The sequence below is a fragment of the Electrona antarctica genome, assembly GCF_951216825.1.
Source record: "Electrona antarctica genome assembly, chromosome: 1".
NCBI classification, from domain to species: Eukaryota; Metazoa; Chordata; class Actinopteri; order Myctophiformes; family Myctophidae; genus Electrona; species Electrona antarctica.
This window is the reverse complement of record NC_136806.1, coordinates 51,210,278-51,225,797: the sequence shown is the minus strand read 5'-3', so window position 1 is coordinate 51,225,797 and position 15,520 is coordinate 51,210,278. Positions and strand designations below refer to the sequence as shown.

The following is a 15,520-nucleotide window of genomic DNA, read 5'->3' as shown; positions in this document are numbered from 1 at the left end:
CATGGATATTTGTCCTTATTGAAACCACTACATCTTACCAGGTTGTCTTATTTACCTTATAGTGTGGTCATTGTGACACATTCCAGCAGAGGGCATCCATTGTATGTTTCATTTGTTAACGTGTACAAGTAGCTACATAAGATTTAAACATGCACTATGGCAGTCAGTGATGCTGCAAATGGGGACTAGAAAATGTTTTGTCTACCAGTTTCCAGGGGGGCCCAGCCCCCAGCGACAAGTAGTATAGAGACACACGGGGACTACAAATTTCACGCCCCCCAAATGAGACGGCGTCCCCACTTCTGGTCCGTTGGCATGGATACTGCAGGCCAGCCCATAGAAGTCCATTGAAATTCAACTGTAGTTAGCCTACTTTTAAAATAAAATGAACTGAAGACTATATTGATTTTAATAAAAATATGTTTCCAAATGTATGAAGTGTCTTTGTCAACATATATTGTTTTTTCAATAGGATGTATTTCACATTTAATTTACCACTTAAATGAGTTACCCATAATGTTAACGGAGCAAAGGGGAGACGGCAGACAGAGAACCTGATGTCACTGCCTTTACGAGGCTACGAGCACCGACTTTGAAGAGTGGAATTCTCAATATACATCCCGACTGACTTTGTTATTCATGTCTATATTTTGAACATGTCACGGGCTTACTATATATGTTCTACCTACCACGGAGCTCCGACAGTGTGTCAACTTATACGTTGTATAATTAACTTTGCTGAATAGTTGCATGGGAAAATAACCCAGCTAAATGGAGGAGTGACATCCTGACATTTTCAACTACCTAGTGAATTCTCCAGATGAGTATTAATAATAGTCTTGCAAGAAGCTGTTTAGATCATTTTCAACAAATACATATCATATAAAACGAAATACAACAAATATATCTGGGTATTGAAAACCTCAAGGGATGCAACCGTGACGTATATACCATGCGACCACTTTGACTTGAGATTTACAATGCTAGCACTTTTCACAAACGAGTATATTATAGTACATTGTAGGATGTATATTGAGATGGCAGGTATGTGACATTGAAAAGGACAAATCAAACATATGGGACACTTTATTAGAACACAAAAATAATCGCTATAGCCTCAGTAATGAACCAGTGAAATTAGGGTATTTCATGATGCCTCTCATAGGGATTGCATTGGCAGCTGCAGTACACAGTTGAAACGGACCAGAAGTGGGGCCGCTGTCTCATTTGGGGGCGTGAAATTTGTAGTCCCCTTGTGTCTCTATCACATTCATCTTAACCACTTAATCCATTTTTACCATCTTCTATATATATATTTTTTTTAGATCAACTTCCTGATTCCACCCAAGAAATATTGCAATATATTTTATCGGTGAAACGATCAACTTGACTTTAATTATTCAAACGAGGTAGTTAATGGCTACTGTGGGACGATGGCAACATTTCAAAAACAACGCCATACAACATGCAGTTCATATACATTCATACAAATGTATCCATGTCGGGAGAGAAACACTGAAATTAACAATGCTCTTTGCATCTTTCATAGGATCATATCAATTACAGTCTACACGGTTTAACATGTTTAACAGGTGGTTTTAGGCACTTAATAAAGCATCCACATCTCCAATTTAACATTTACAAATAATGAACTGTATTTATATTTGCACTTTAAAATAATGGTTATTAAATACCTGAACAGTTTTTATTTTTTTTTATTACACACAACTTAATAGGAAATTAGGAATACCAGATCGCTTGCCTCACAATGGTCTCTACCTGGTATTCCTAAACGTAACCTCAACTGTAATCCTAACCTAGCCTCTATGAAAAGGTGCCTAAACCTATTCCTAAACTTAACCTCAGTAAAACAATGCCTAAGCTTAAACTTGATTGGTTTGATGAGGTCAGATCAACATATGGAATGTTAGAACAGGTCAGAGGTCAGCTCCATATAGAGATAAGGGTATGGTGGCAGTGGGGGCATTGTCTTGAGTGTACAGGATTTGATGAGTGCCTAGGTAGGGCCGGCACTTAATTTTCGGCCCTGTTGAGAACTCTAGTTTTCGCCGGCTGCCGGACGCAGCTGCACTAATAACGGCCCCTAGATGTGTCACAGAGACACCATTTTTTTGGGAGCGTTCTACCCATTGCTGGCTGTCTGAATACCAAAAAAAAACTAAAACATTATTGCTTATAGCAGCTTTAATATGTATGTGAATGACTCAATTTAATGCACAATCTATGTATAACTAAAAAAAATCACACCTGTGTGAACTGAGTGGTGTAATGAAATCATGTCTGACGTAATGAAATCACACCCGGGTGTGATTTCATTACCTGGCTTTGTTTGTGCAGAAAAAATTAGCATGGTTGCTATGTTCACCCTGTTCACCCGGGTGTGATTTCATTACGTCATTACAACAGGGTGAACATAGCAACCATGCTCATTTTTTCTGCACAAAAAAGCCAGTTGTAGGAGTGGTTTACACCACTCAAAAATACATAGCATGGATGCACCTGGGACGTATCCTCAGTGATGTATCCTGAGGTCAACGGGGTTTCGGGTCTACCAACATCATACCCCTCACTCAGGCGACCCAGCCGGGGTTGATCAAATCCCGATTTACGTCCCAGTAGCTACCCTTGATCAGTCCATCAGGGAATGAGCAAGGCCACACAATCTGTTGCCCCAGAACTACTCTGCCGGGACTGGGAGAACCAAATTCTTCTTGGCGCGTGGAAGGACTAGGCTCTGTGGGTTGACTCCTGTCCGGGCCCTTCCTACGTCTCACCAGGTCCACTCCTGCTCTCACCAGGCCCAGGACCTGTGCGTTGCACCAGACTCCCAGCACCAGGCACTTCATTCAGGAGTGGTGGATTATAATGGCCCTCCTAAAGGCCTCACTGAGGTTTGTTGGGCTTCCTCCTCACGGAGGACACAGGCTGGGGCGCTAACCCATACTGCTCACCCGGGTGCCGTCTACATTCCGGCTGTCACCCGTCTCTCCGGTGGTCACAAGACTATACCCGGTTGTCACATAGTCTATTCCTATGAGTAACTAGAATATCTATAACTAAAATACATCGCATGGATGCACCTGGGACGTATCCTCAGTGATGTATCCTGAGGTCAACCAACATCATACCCCTCACTCAGGCGACCCAGCCGGGGTTGATCAAATCCCGATTTACGTCCCAGTAGTCAGGGAATATTATCAGTATTACCAGACAAATCTGGGAATACATTTCTTACCAAGAAGTTTCTTCACCAATGTGTTTGTAAAGGTGTCTACTAACATATCCCACATTGGTTTAAATTCAACCACCCATAGGGGAATTTTTGACAGTTGCTGAATGTTGGGGTACCATCAGCAGCCAATATGGCAAAATGTTCTAAATTTCATTATGCTTAAAATAGCATGTGACGTGTCAAACTAGGGGGTTTTCATCATTCTGAATCCATTCCAAGCATTTGTTTTGCACGAAAAACACTCCTTGGGCTAAAAACGGCCATAGACACTTGCCCAAAATAATGTGCCCAAATGTGCTGACCTCATCACATTTGTGATGACGTCTATGACCTTTTTAAGCCCAAGGAGTGTTTTTCGTGCAAAACCAATGTTTGGAATGGATTCAGAATCATGAAAACCCGCTAGTTTGACCCTTAGTTTGGCCATAGACCCCCTAGTTTGGCCATAGCCACTTGACCAAATATGCCCAAATGTGCTGACTTCATCACATTTGTGATGACGGCTATGGCCATTTTTAGCCCAAGGAGTGTTTTTCGTGCAAAACTAATGTTTGGAATGGATTCAGAATGATGAAAACCCCCTAGTTCGAGAAGTCACATGCTACTTAAAGCATAATGAAATTTAGAACATTTTGCCTTATAATGGTTGTACCCCAACTTTCAGCAGCTGTCAAAAATTCCCCTAGGGTGGTTGAATATTTAAACCAATGTGGGATGTGTTAGTAGACACCTTTACAAACACATTGGTGAAGAAAATTCTCGGTAAGAAATGTATTCCCAGGTTTTATTAATATCCAGATATACAGATTGGCCCAATTCCAATTGCTGCCCTCAGCTGTAAGTGCTTGAGGGTGAGAGGCTGCAAGGGCTCCAATGAAAGGAATGGGACAGTACTTTGAAGATTAATCCGTCATTCATGACACTTAAATCACTTTTAAAACTCTTACTTTTAAAAACGTACTGTCCTTTTTCACAGTAGGCAACACCGAAAAGGTGTAGGCTGCCGCTGAAGCAGAGGCTTTATTTATGCCACCCTATTTGAAGACAAAACAAAACAAAATCATATTTCCAGAGCTTAGTTCGACAAAATTAATAATATACATCAGCATATTTTAGCATGAGACAAACCAAGAATACAGAAATATGCAATACAACACCCATGATAATATGCATATTTTTGGTATAAGTAGCCAAAGTAGGCAAAAAACAACATGTTTATGTATAGGCTACCTATGTTTTCATGTCCATCTCTGCTTGGCCTATTAATACATGTTGATCAATAATACATGTATATTTAGTCTATTTCTGTATTTAAGCATTCAATATAAGTAAATATTATTCATTATTAATTGTATTTCCATATAATTTGACTTAGCTCATTTCTCATCATGTTTCTGATTCTTATTTTTATTAAATATATAGACTATCTTCCATTCCGTCTTCCTTTGAGAACAGTGAGAAAGCAAGCACTATTGTTTGTTGACAACAGACATTACAATTCATAACTAATTTGCAGTGGCTGAAAAGTACTTGCAATTTGTACTTTTTGACTCTGAAGTAAAGGTATTTAGTACAGTCACTGGAAGGGGGTATCATGCACCCCCCGGAATTATACTTCTAATCAGTGTTTTCTTATTGGAAAAAATGTGCTGAAAATGATGAGCTATGATAAAAAGTTGTCAAAATGACCCACATCATCCTCAGAAACACACAAAAATATGGTGTCCGCTTGACTAATAACAACAAAGATGGTTATTTTCCAACACATTATGGTGAGTATCACTGCCTCACTTGTATATAGAAAACTTCTCATATCCCTAAGCTTCAATTTGAGCCCAAGATAACCTTTCTATCTTGTAAATTACTCTTTCTGTCGCCAAAATTATGAACTATACCTCAAATCGGTGAAAATTGTATATTCAGTCAGTATCAGCTATACATTTGGAATAAATGAATGAATGACTGAGTTTTAACTCACTCCACATCATGGAATATTTCTTACTTGAATAAGCTATGTTAAAAAGTTTGCAAAGTGTCCCATCTACCATTTTTATGCAAATGAGTGCCTCCATTATCAAATTAATCGATTTTCACTATATCTCAGCCAATATTGCACTTAAATGAACAAATAAGGTGTCTAGACCTATGTTTTGAGGGTCGAGGATCTCAGTGAAACTATTCCTAAAGTGACCACATGTGCCCGTGGCATGCTGGTGTACAAATCAATGCCGATTAAATCAATTCCTCTATCTCGTCGGCTTCTTGTCCATGCTCTCCAGACAGTGTCAAGGAGATCAACCAGTGAGGTTGGTAGGACTGCACCGCAGGACACACTGGATTAAAAAACTCTTTAGTTTCAACCCCCCCTGCCCTTCATCATAGGGTTTTGTTTTTTCCAAAAAAGCTTCATCAGCTCGCTTGTATAAGACACGATGGTTCTCTTCAGAGCAGAGTAGCATGGAGGAAGACGAGCCAGGTCAACTTTAGATTTAGAAATTAGTTTGTCATCTGCTCCCACCACTGTTTCACTGAAGACTCACAATTCAAATAGCTCTATAGCTCAAGCCAAGCCATGTGGCCCATAGGGCAGGAGCCTAACAAGTACACTCCCTGGCATGACTAGTATGTCGCAGGGACTTACCCCAATCCAACCCTTTGGTATTACCCAGCTGGGGATCGAACCCCTGACCATCCAGTCTCAGGGCGGACGCTCTAACTACAAGGCCACTGAGCTGTTGATGATATCCAGGGCCTCTTACGGGTGTGTAACTTTACAGTGTGTACAGAATGGAACCAAATGGACCTGTAAGCCTTGCAGAGCCATGAGGCCCATAGGGCAGGAGCCTATCTCCTGTTTCTGTAGTAGGAGGCAGCTTGATGTACAAGTACACCCCCTGGACATGACGCTAGTATGTAGCAGGGACTTACCCCAATCCAACCCTTGATGCTGAGTGCCAAGCAGGGACAAGCAGGGATGTACTGGGTTCCATTTTTCGGAGTCTTTGGTATGACCCGGCCGGGGATCGAACCCCGACCTCCCAGTCTCAAGGCAAACGCTCTGACCACAAGGCCACTGAGCTGTTGATATGCAGGGCCCCTTACGGGTGTGCAACTCTGAATGTACAAATGGAACCAAATGGACCTGTAAGGGTTATGGGGGTCCTTCAAATGTGCCTTGTGCTACACTATATGGAACAGATCCTTAATTAGTATAGTTGGAGCAATTCATCTGTCTGCTGTATGGACAGAGTTGCGAGTCTTCAGTATGGTAAATGGTGCATTTATAAAGCGCCTTTATCCAAGGCGCTTTACATAGACACACACATTCACACACACATTCATACACTGATGGCAGCGGAAACCATGCAAAGCACCAACCTGCACATCGGGAGCTGTTAGGGGTTCAGTGTCTTGCTCAAGGACACTTCGACACTAACTCTGGGGGAGCCCGGGTTTGAACTGGCAACCTTGCGGTTACCATCCAGCCACTCTACCCCTGAGCCACCGCCGCCCCAGTGGACGTCACCAATGACAAACTCACTTCTTAAATCTAAAGTTGACCTGGCTCGTCTTCCTCCATGCTACTCTGCTCTGAAGAGAACCATCGCCTTATACAAGCGAGCTGATGAAGCTATTGTGGTAAAAACAAAACCATATGAAGGGCAGAGATGGTTGAAAATCCTTGTCATTGGAGACCATGGACAAGAAGACAAAGAAGACTGATGAGTTCTATGAACACGATGACTGATTAATGTGACGTTTGTGCATTTTGTTCTTTATGGTGCAGGCTAGGGTGGTCACTGTTTGTACACTGTTTACATTTTTGCCTTTGAGTGTGTATAGTAATAGGATGGAATACTGTTACAGGATTGTGTGACTGTTTGAATTTTGTACTGCATATTGCAGGCCATTCTATAGCGTGTATACTGCCGTATACTATTGTTCATACTAAGAATGTTTTTAGTTTTTTATGTTATGCTACAGTATATTCTAAATTATAAAGCTTGCTTAAATGCACAGCACCTGTCTAGATACCTTATTTGTAAAAGTTATATGCAATATTGGTATCTCTTACTTGGTATAAATGTGACTTTATTGTAATGGCAGCACTGATTTGTACACCAGCATGCCACGGGCACATGTGGTCACTTTAAGAATAGTTTCACTGAGATCCTTGACCGGTTGACCCTCAAAACATAGGTCTAGACACCTTATTTGTTCATTTAAGTGCAATATTGGCTGAGATATAGTGAAAATCGATTGTTTCATAACTCATTTGCATAACAATGGTAGATTGGACACTTTGCCAACTTTTTAACATGGCTTATTCAAGAAATATTCCATAATGTGGAGTCAGTTCAAACTCGGTTATTCAATCATTCATTCCAAATGTATAGCTGAAACTGACTGAATATACAATTTTCACCGATTTGAGGTATAGTTCAGAATTTTGGCGACAGAAAGAGTAATTTACAAGATAGAAAGGTTATCTTGGGCTCAAATTGAAGCTTAGGGATATGGGAAGTTTTCTATATACAAGTGAGGCAGTGATACTCACCATAATGTGTTGGAAAATAACCATCTTTGTTGTTATTAGTCAAGCGGACACCATATTTTTGTGTGTTTCTGAGGATGATGTGGGTCATATTTAAGAATATAATGGTAGCAACCAACCAAATCCTGTTCTGCTACTTACCCCTATGTGTCAAGATACTCCATGACCAATTTCAGACCACCATGTCTATTTATGTAATTTTAGTGAATTAATATTTGCCTTTACACAATTTCGCCAGAGCCATATACCTAAAAGGGGGTTTTGAGGTAGGTGGGACATTTTGACAACTTTTTATCATAACTCGTCATTTTCAGCACATTTTTTCCAATAAGAAAAAACTGATTAGAAGTATAATTCCGGGGGGTGCATGATACCCCCTTCCAGTGACTAGACTAATTGGAAATACTCAAGTAAACTACAAATGCCTAAAATTGTATTATGTACTTAGTTACTTTCCACCACTGATGATGATGAAACCTAAATGAAACACACCCGCAATTAACTTGATTCCTTTCAGCTGCGTTCACTAGTCAAAAACGCTAGCTTTGCACAGGTTTGGTACGTGTCAACAGCCACCACACGACTGATTTCTTTATTTTTAAACTTAATTGCACCATAGTCAAGGTAAGAAGAAAACTTATATTAATTCAATCAAATGTCAGATTCTTGTTAACCCAATATATAAGTATTTTCAAACTGTGCTATATGGGAAAACACTCATTTAGATTTACCACTTAAGCTTATAGTCTCTTCTGGGGGCAAGATCACAACTGCCATTTTCAACAAAGATGTTTGTTTAGTGCACATCATCACCCAGCTTTCCATGCCGGGGGAGGGGGGGGGGGGGGGAAGTACTTAAAAATATCAATACTGCAATGTAGAAATATTTCAAGAACAAACTGGTTAAAAATTAAAGTAGGCCTATTGGTATGATATCAAAATGCACTTTAACTACTTATGCAGAAACTCCCATTTCACAAGTTTTCAAATGTATAACAATCTTTTGAAAATGGCAAATCTACAAGCTCACAGTGAGCTATCTGCCATTTTCAAATGGTCAAAATGTATAGGGCTGAATTGGTTATGCCAGAGAAAAAGGGGTCTCCGGGCACTCTGGAGTTAAAAAAGGGAAAATACTATTAAACCAACATGATTTGATCTAACGGTCCATCGATTTGTATCAGTTTCATCCCCTTTGATCAAGGAGCACTTTTTTTTTTTTGTTTTTACTATTATCTTTATTGACTTGTACATCTCTGAGCACCTGGTTGTTTAATTTATGTTTTCAATTTGTAGTAGAGTAAAACTACAATATTTGCCTCTGAGGTGTAGTGGAGTAGAAGTAAACTGTTGGTACTGAAATTTGGAAATGCCCAGTAAAGTTAAGAAGAGGGAAAAATAACTTTACACTTAAGTACAGTATTGAGTTGGCTTTCTGCTTTTGCTATACACTAAATGTTGTTGCTGTTGTAACTCTTGTTTGTAGATTTTCACTTACCCTTAGCCCTGGAATGCTAAATGTATCTTGAACTGAAATGGCTTTAAGATTCATATAGTTTGTCTTTTTTTTCTTTTTTCTATCCAGATATGGCAGCTGCCAGGTTACTTCTTTCCGGTGAGCACTTGGTCTGTGCGATCTGTCTGGATGTGGTCACCAAACCAGTCACCACACCATGTGGCCACAACTTCTGCAAGGCGTGTATTCAACACTACTGGAACACCAGGGTCATTTACCAGTGTCCTCTGTGTAATGCAACGTTTCCAACCAGACCTCAAATGCAAGTCAATACTGTCATGTCCGAGTTGGCTATAGGACATAAGAAGTGGGCTCAGGTTCTAGAAAACCAATCTGCTCATGACATTCTTTGTGACATCTGTTCTGCGAGGAAGGACATGGCTGTTGCGTCTTGTCTAGTATGCCTAGCTTCTTTCTGTGAGACGCACCTGGAGCCTCACCTGAGAGTTGCAGGCCTCAGGGGCCACACTTTATCTGCGCCTCTATCAGGTCTTGAAGACGGGTTGTGCAAGAACCATCACAGGCTCATTAACCTCTATTGTAAGACTGACCAGGCATTTATTTGTGGCGGTTGCATGACAACGGACCACAACAATCACCACGTTGTACTACTTGAGACGGAATACGACTCCAAGCGTGTAGAAGTCCAGAGTGCGATAAATGCACGGTCACAGAGGCTCGGTGAGCTCAAACTCTTCACTAAGAGGGCACGAGTCTTCAATCAGCAGCTGATCCGCTCCCGGCCAGATCTAGTTGCGGTGATTGGGGACCGGTGTAGAGCGGCAGAGCAGCAAGCGGAAGGTTTCATTATAGAACTGAACATGGATATCGCTGAGCTCGACAAGAAACGTGATGACCTGGAGCATCACCATTGCCTTGATGAACACCATCGCCTTGTCGATCACGATCGCCTTGTCCTGTTGCTGTCAAGCCTGCCTGCTCTGCTGAACAAGGACCTGAAGAACACCGTGGTTGACTTCAAACTCCCTGATACCAACTGCGTTAGGAGATGTGCAGCTCTTCTGGATCAGGAAGTCACTCTGCAGCAGCTGAAGGCTTGTGCTGTGGATGTGACCCTTGACCCAGACACTGCACACCGTGACCTCATCGTGTCCCCCGATGGGAAAGCAGTGATGCTTGGAGCAACACCTCAAGATGTCCCTGATGCTAGAAAGCGATTTAAACATCACGCAGTGTTGTCAAAGGAAGGTTTCAGATCAGGGAAGTTTTACTTTGAGGTCCAGGTAAAGGGGAAGACTAGTTGGGCTGTAGGAGTGGCGAGTGCATCTCTTAACAGAAAGTATCCTATCAGCATGTCTGTTAGGAATGAATGCTGGGTCATTGTGCTGGATGCTGGCCAGTATCGTGCATATGGCTCAGTGTCTTCTGGGTTCAATCTGTTTGTGAAGGAGAAACCACAGGCAGTGGGGGTCTTTGTAGACCATGATGCGGGACAGGTCTCTTTTCACAACGTGGCTGCAAAAGATCTGATCTACGTGTTCTCTGGCCTGACATTTAATGGTAGAGTACTGCATCCATACCTGTGCACTCGATCTGATCGCTCTCCATCTGATCTCGAGCCGCTCACCATCACTTCTCAAAGTCTCCCAAATTAACTCCAGTCAATACCACCAAAGGCATTTCCACCAAAATGTGGACTGTCAAGTATGACCTTGTGTACTGTGAGTTTTAATGTTATTGTAGCTATCAAAGCTCTGTTGTGTTTATATATGTGTTAATACTTTTAAAAAGATTTCTATTGAGTTTTAAAGTCTTAATTTTGAATTTGTTTTAATAAAGCTTTTATTTGAAGAAACATGGATATTTGTCCTTATTGAAACCACTACATCTTACCAGGTTGTCTTATTTACCTTATAGTGTGGTCATTGTGACACATTCCAGCAGAGGGCATCCATTGTATGTTTCATTTGTTAACGTGTACAAGTAGCTACATAAGATTTAAACATGCACTATGGCAGTCAGTGATGCTGCAAATGGGGACTAGAAAATGTTTTGTCTACCAGTTTCCAGGGGGGCCCAGCCCCCAGCGACAAGTAGTATAGAGACACACGGGGACTACAAATTTCACGCCCCCCAAATGAGACGGCGTCCCCACTTCTGGTCCGTTGGCATGGATACTGCAGGCCAGCCCATAGAAGTCCATTGAAATTCAACTGTAGTTAGCCTACTTTTAAAATAAAATGAACTGAAGACTATATTGATTTTAATAAAAATATGTTTCCAAATGTATGAAGTGTCTTTGTCAACATATATTGTTTTTTCAATAGGATGTATTTCACATTTAATTTACCACTTAAATGAGTTACCCATAATGTTAACGGAGCAAAGGGGAGACGGCAGACAGAGAACCTGATGTCACTGCCTTTACGAGGCTACGAGCACCGACTTTGAAGAGTGGAATTCTCAATATACATCCCGATCCCGACTGACTTTGTTATTCATGTCTATATTTTGAACATGTCACGGGCTTACTATATATGTTCTACCTACCACGGAGCTCCGACAGTGTGTCAACTTGTTGTATAATTAACTTTGCTGAATAGTTGCATGGGAAAATAACCCAGCTAAATGGAGGAGTGACATCCTGACATTTTCAACTACCTAGTGAATTCTCCAGATGAGTATTAATAATAGTCTTGCAAGAAGCTGTTTAGATCATTTTCAACAAATACATATCATATAAAACGAAATACAACAAATATATCTGGGTATTGAAAACCTCAAGGGATGCAACCGTGACGTATATACCATGCGACCACTTTGACTTGAGATTTACAATGCTAGCACTTTTCACAAACTGGAGTATATTATAGTACATTGTAGGATGTATATTGAGATGGCAGGTATGTGACATTGAAAAGGACAAATCAAACATATGGGACACTTTATTAGAACACAAAAATAATCGCTATAGCCTCAGTAATGAACCAGTGAAATTAGGGTATTTCATGATGCCTCTCATAGGGATTGCATTGGCAGCTGCAGTACACAGTTGAAACGGACCAGAAGTGGGGCCGCTGTCTCATTTGGGGGCGTGAAATTTGTAGTCCCCTTGTGTCTCTATCACATTCATCTTAACCACTTAATCCATTTTTACCATCTTCTATATATATTTTTTTTAGATCAACTTCCTGATTCCACCCAAGAAATATTGCAATATATTTTATCGGTGAAACGATCAACTTGACTTTAATTATTCAAACGAGGTAGTTAATGGCTACTGTGGGACGATGGCAACATTTCAAAAACAACGCCATACAACATGCAGTTCATATACATTCATACAAATGTATCCATGTCGGGAGAGAAACACTGAAATTAACAATGCTCTTTGCATCTTTCATAGGATCATATCAATTACAGTCTACACGGTTTAACATGTTTAACAGGTGGTTTTAGGCACTTAATAAAGCATCCACATCTCCAATTTAACATTTACAAATAATGAACTGTATTTATATTTGCACTTTAAAATAATGGTTATTAAATACCTGAACAGTTTTTTTTATTTTTTATTACACACAACTTAATAGGAAATTAGGAATACCAGATCGCTTGCCTCACAATGGTCTCTACCTGGTATTCCTAAACGTAACCTCAACTGTAATCCTAACCTAGCCTCTATGAAAAGGTGCCTAAACCTATTCCTAAACTTAACCTCAGTAAAACAATGCCTAAGCTTAAACTTGATTGGTTTGATGAGGTCAGATCAACATATGGAATGTTAGAACAGGTCAGAGGTCAGCTCCATATAGAGATAAGGGTATGGTGGCAGTGGGGGCATTGTCTTGAGTGTACAGGATTTGATGAGTGCCTAGGTAGGGCCGGCACTTAATTTTCGGCCCTGTTGAGAACTCTAGTTTTCGCCGGCTGCCGGACGCAGCTGCACTAATAACGGCCCCTAGATGTGTCACAGAGACACCATTTTTTTGGGAGCGTTCTACCCATTGCTGGCTGTCTGAATACCAAAAAAAAACTAAAACATTATTGCTTATAGCAGCTTTAATATGTATGTGAATGACTCAATTTAATGCACAATCTATGTATAACTAAAAAAAATCACACCTGTGTGAACTGAGTGGTGTAATGAAATCATGTCTGACGTAATGAAATCACACCCGGGTGTGATTTCATTACCTGGCTTTGTTTGTGCAGAAAAAATGAGCATGGTTGCTATGTTCACCCTGTTCACCCGGGTGTGATTTCATTACGTCATTACAACAGGGTGAACATAGCAACCATGCTCATTTTTTCTGCACAAAAAAGCCAGTTGTAGGAGTGGTTTACACCACTCAAAAATACATAGCATGGATGCACCTGGGACGTATCCTCAGTGATGTATCCTGAGGTCAACGGGGTTTCGGGTCTACCAACATCATACCCCTCACTCAGGCGACCCAGCCGGGGTTGATCAAATCCCGATTTACGTCCCAGTAGCTACCCTTGATCAGTCCATCAGGGAATGAGCAAGGCCACACAATCTGTTGCCCCAGAACTACTCTGCCGGGACTGGGAGAACCAAATTCTTCTTGGCGCGTGGAAGGACTAGGCTCTGTGGGTTGACTCCTGTCCGGGCCCTTCCTACGTCTCACCAGGTCCACTCCTGCTCTCACCAGGCCCAGGACCTGTGCGTTGCACCAGACTCCCAGCACCAGGCACTTCATTCAGGAGTGGTGGATTATAATGGCCCTCCTAAAGGCCTCACTGAGGTTTGTTGGGCTTCCTCCTCACGGAGGACACAGGCTGGGGCGCTAACCCATACTGCTCACCCGGGTGCCGTCTACATTCCGGCTGTCACCCGTCTCTCCGGTGGTCACAAGACTATACCCGGTTGTCACATAGTCTATTCCTATGAGTAACTAGAATATCTATAACTAAAATACATCGCATGGATGCACCTGGGACGTATCCTCAGTGATGTATCCTGAGGTCAACCAACATCATACCCCTCACTCAGGCGACCCAGCCGGGGTTGATCAAATCCCGATTTACGTCCCAGTAGTCAGGGAATATTATCAGTATTACCAGACAAATCTGGGAATACATTTCTTACCAAGAAGTTTCTTCACCAATGTGTTTGTAAAGGTGTCTACTAACATATCCCACATTGGTTTAAATTCAACCACCCATAGGGGAATTTTTGACAGTTGCTGAATGTTGGGGTACCATCAGCAGCCAATATGGCAAAATGTTCTAAATTTCATTATGCTTAAAATAGCATGTGACGTGTCAAACTAGGGGGTTTTCATCATTCTGAATCCATTCCAAGCATTTGTTTTGCACGAAAAACACTCCTTGGGCTAAAAACGGCCATAGACACTTGCCCAAAATAATGTGCCCAAATGTGCTGACCTCATCACATTTGTGATGACGTCTATGACCTTTTTAAGCCCAAGGAGTGTTTTTCGTGCAAAACCAATGTTTGGAATGGATTCAGAATCATGAAAACCCGCTAGTTTGACCCTTAGTTTGGCCATAGACCCCCTAGTTTGGCCATAGCCACTTGACCAAATATGCCCAAATGTGCTGACTTCATCACATTTGTGATGACGGCTATGGCCATTTTTAGCCCAAGGAGTGTTTTTCGTGCAAAACTAATGTTTGGAATGGATTCAGAATGATGAAAACCCCCTAGTTCGAGAAGTCACATGCTACTTAAAGCATAATGAAATTTAGAACATTTTGCCTTATAATGGTTGTACCCCAACTTTCAGCAGCTGTCAAAAATTCCCCTAGGGTGGTTGAATATTTAAACCAATGTGGGATGTGTTAGTAGACACCTTTACAAACACATTGGTGAAGAAAATTCTCGGTAAGAAATGTATTCCCAGGTTTTATTAATATCCAGATATACAGATTGGCCCAATTCCAATTGCTGCCCTCAGCTGTAAGTGCTTGAGGGTGAGAGGCTGCAAGGGCTCCAATGAAAGGAATGGGACAGTACTTTGAAGATTAATCCGTCATTCATGACACTTAAATCACTTTTAAAACTCTTACTTTTAAAAACGTACTGTCCTTTTTCACAGTAGGCAACACCGAAAAGGTGTAGGCTGCCGCTGAAGCAGAGGCTTTATTTATGCCACCCTATTTGAAGACAAAACAAAACAAAATCATATTTCCAGAGCTTAGTTCGACAAAATTAATAATATACATCAGCATATTTTAGCATGAGACA

The 15,520-nt window shown here is 41.2% G+C and overlaps 1 protein-coding gene across 1 annotated transcript; it reads left to right on the top strand.

Moving 5' to 3' along the window:
* The first annotated feature begins 8,291 nt into the window (after positions 1 to 8,291).
* Positions 8,292 to 11,144, top strand: LOC306924099 (tripartite motif-containing protein 75-like). Its single transcript, XM_079502448.1, has 2 exons — positions 8,292 to 8,432; positions 9,394 to 11,144. Exon 2 carries the CDS (start codon positions 9,396 to 9,398, stop codon positions 10,938 to 10,940), a length of 1,545 nt encoding a protein of 514 aa, XP_079358574.1. The 5' UTR covers positions 8,292 to 8,432; positions 9,394 to 9,395; the 3' UTR covers positions 10,941 to 11,144.
* The last annotated feature ends 4,376 nt before the right edge of the window (positions 11,145 to 15,520 follow it).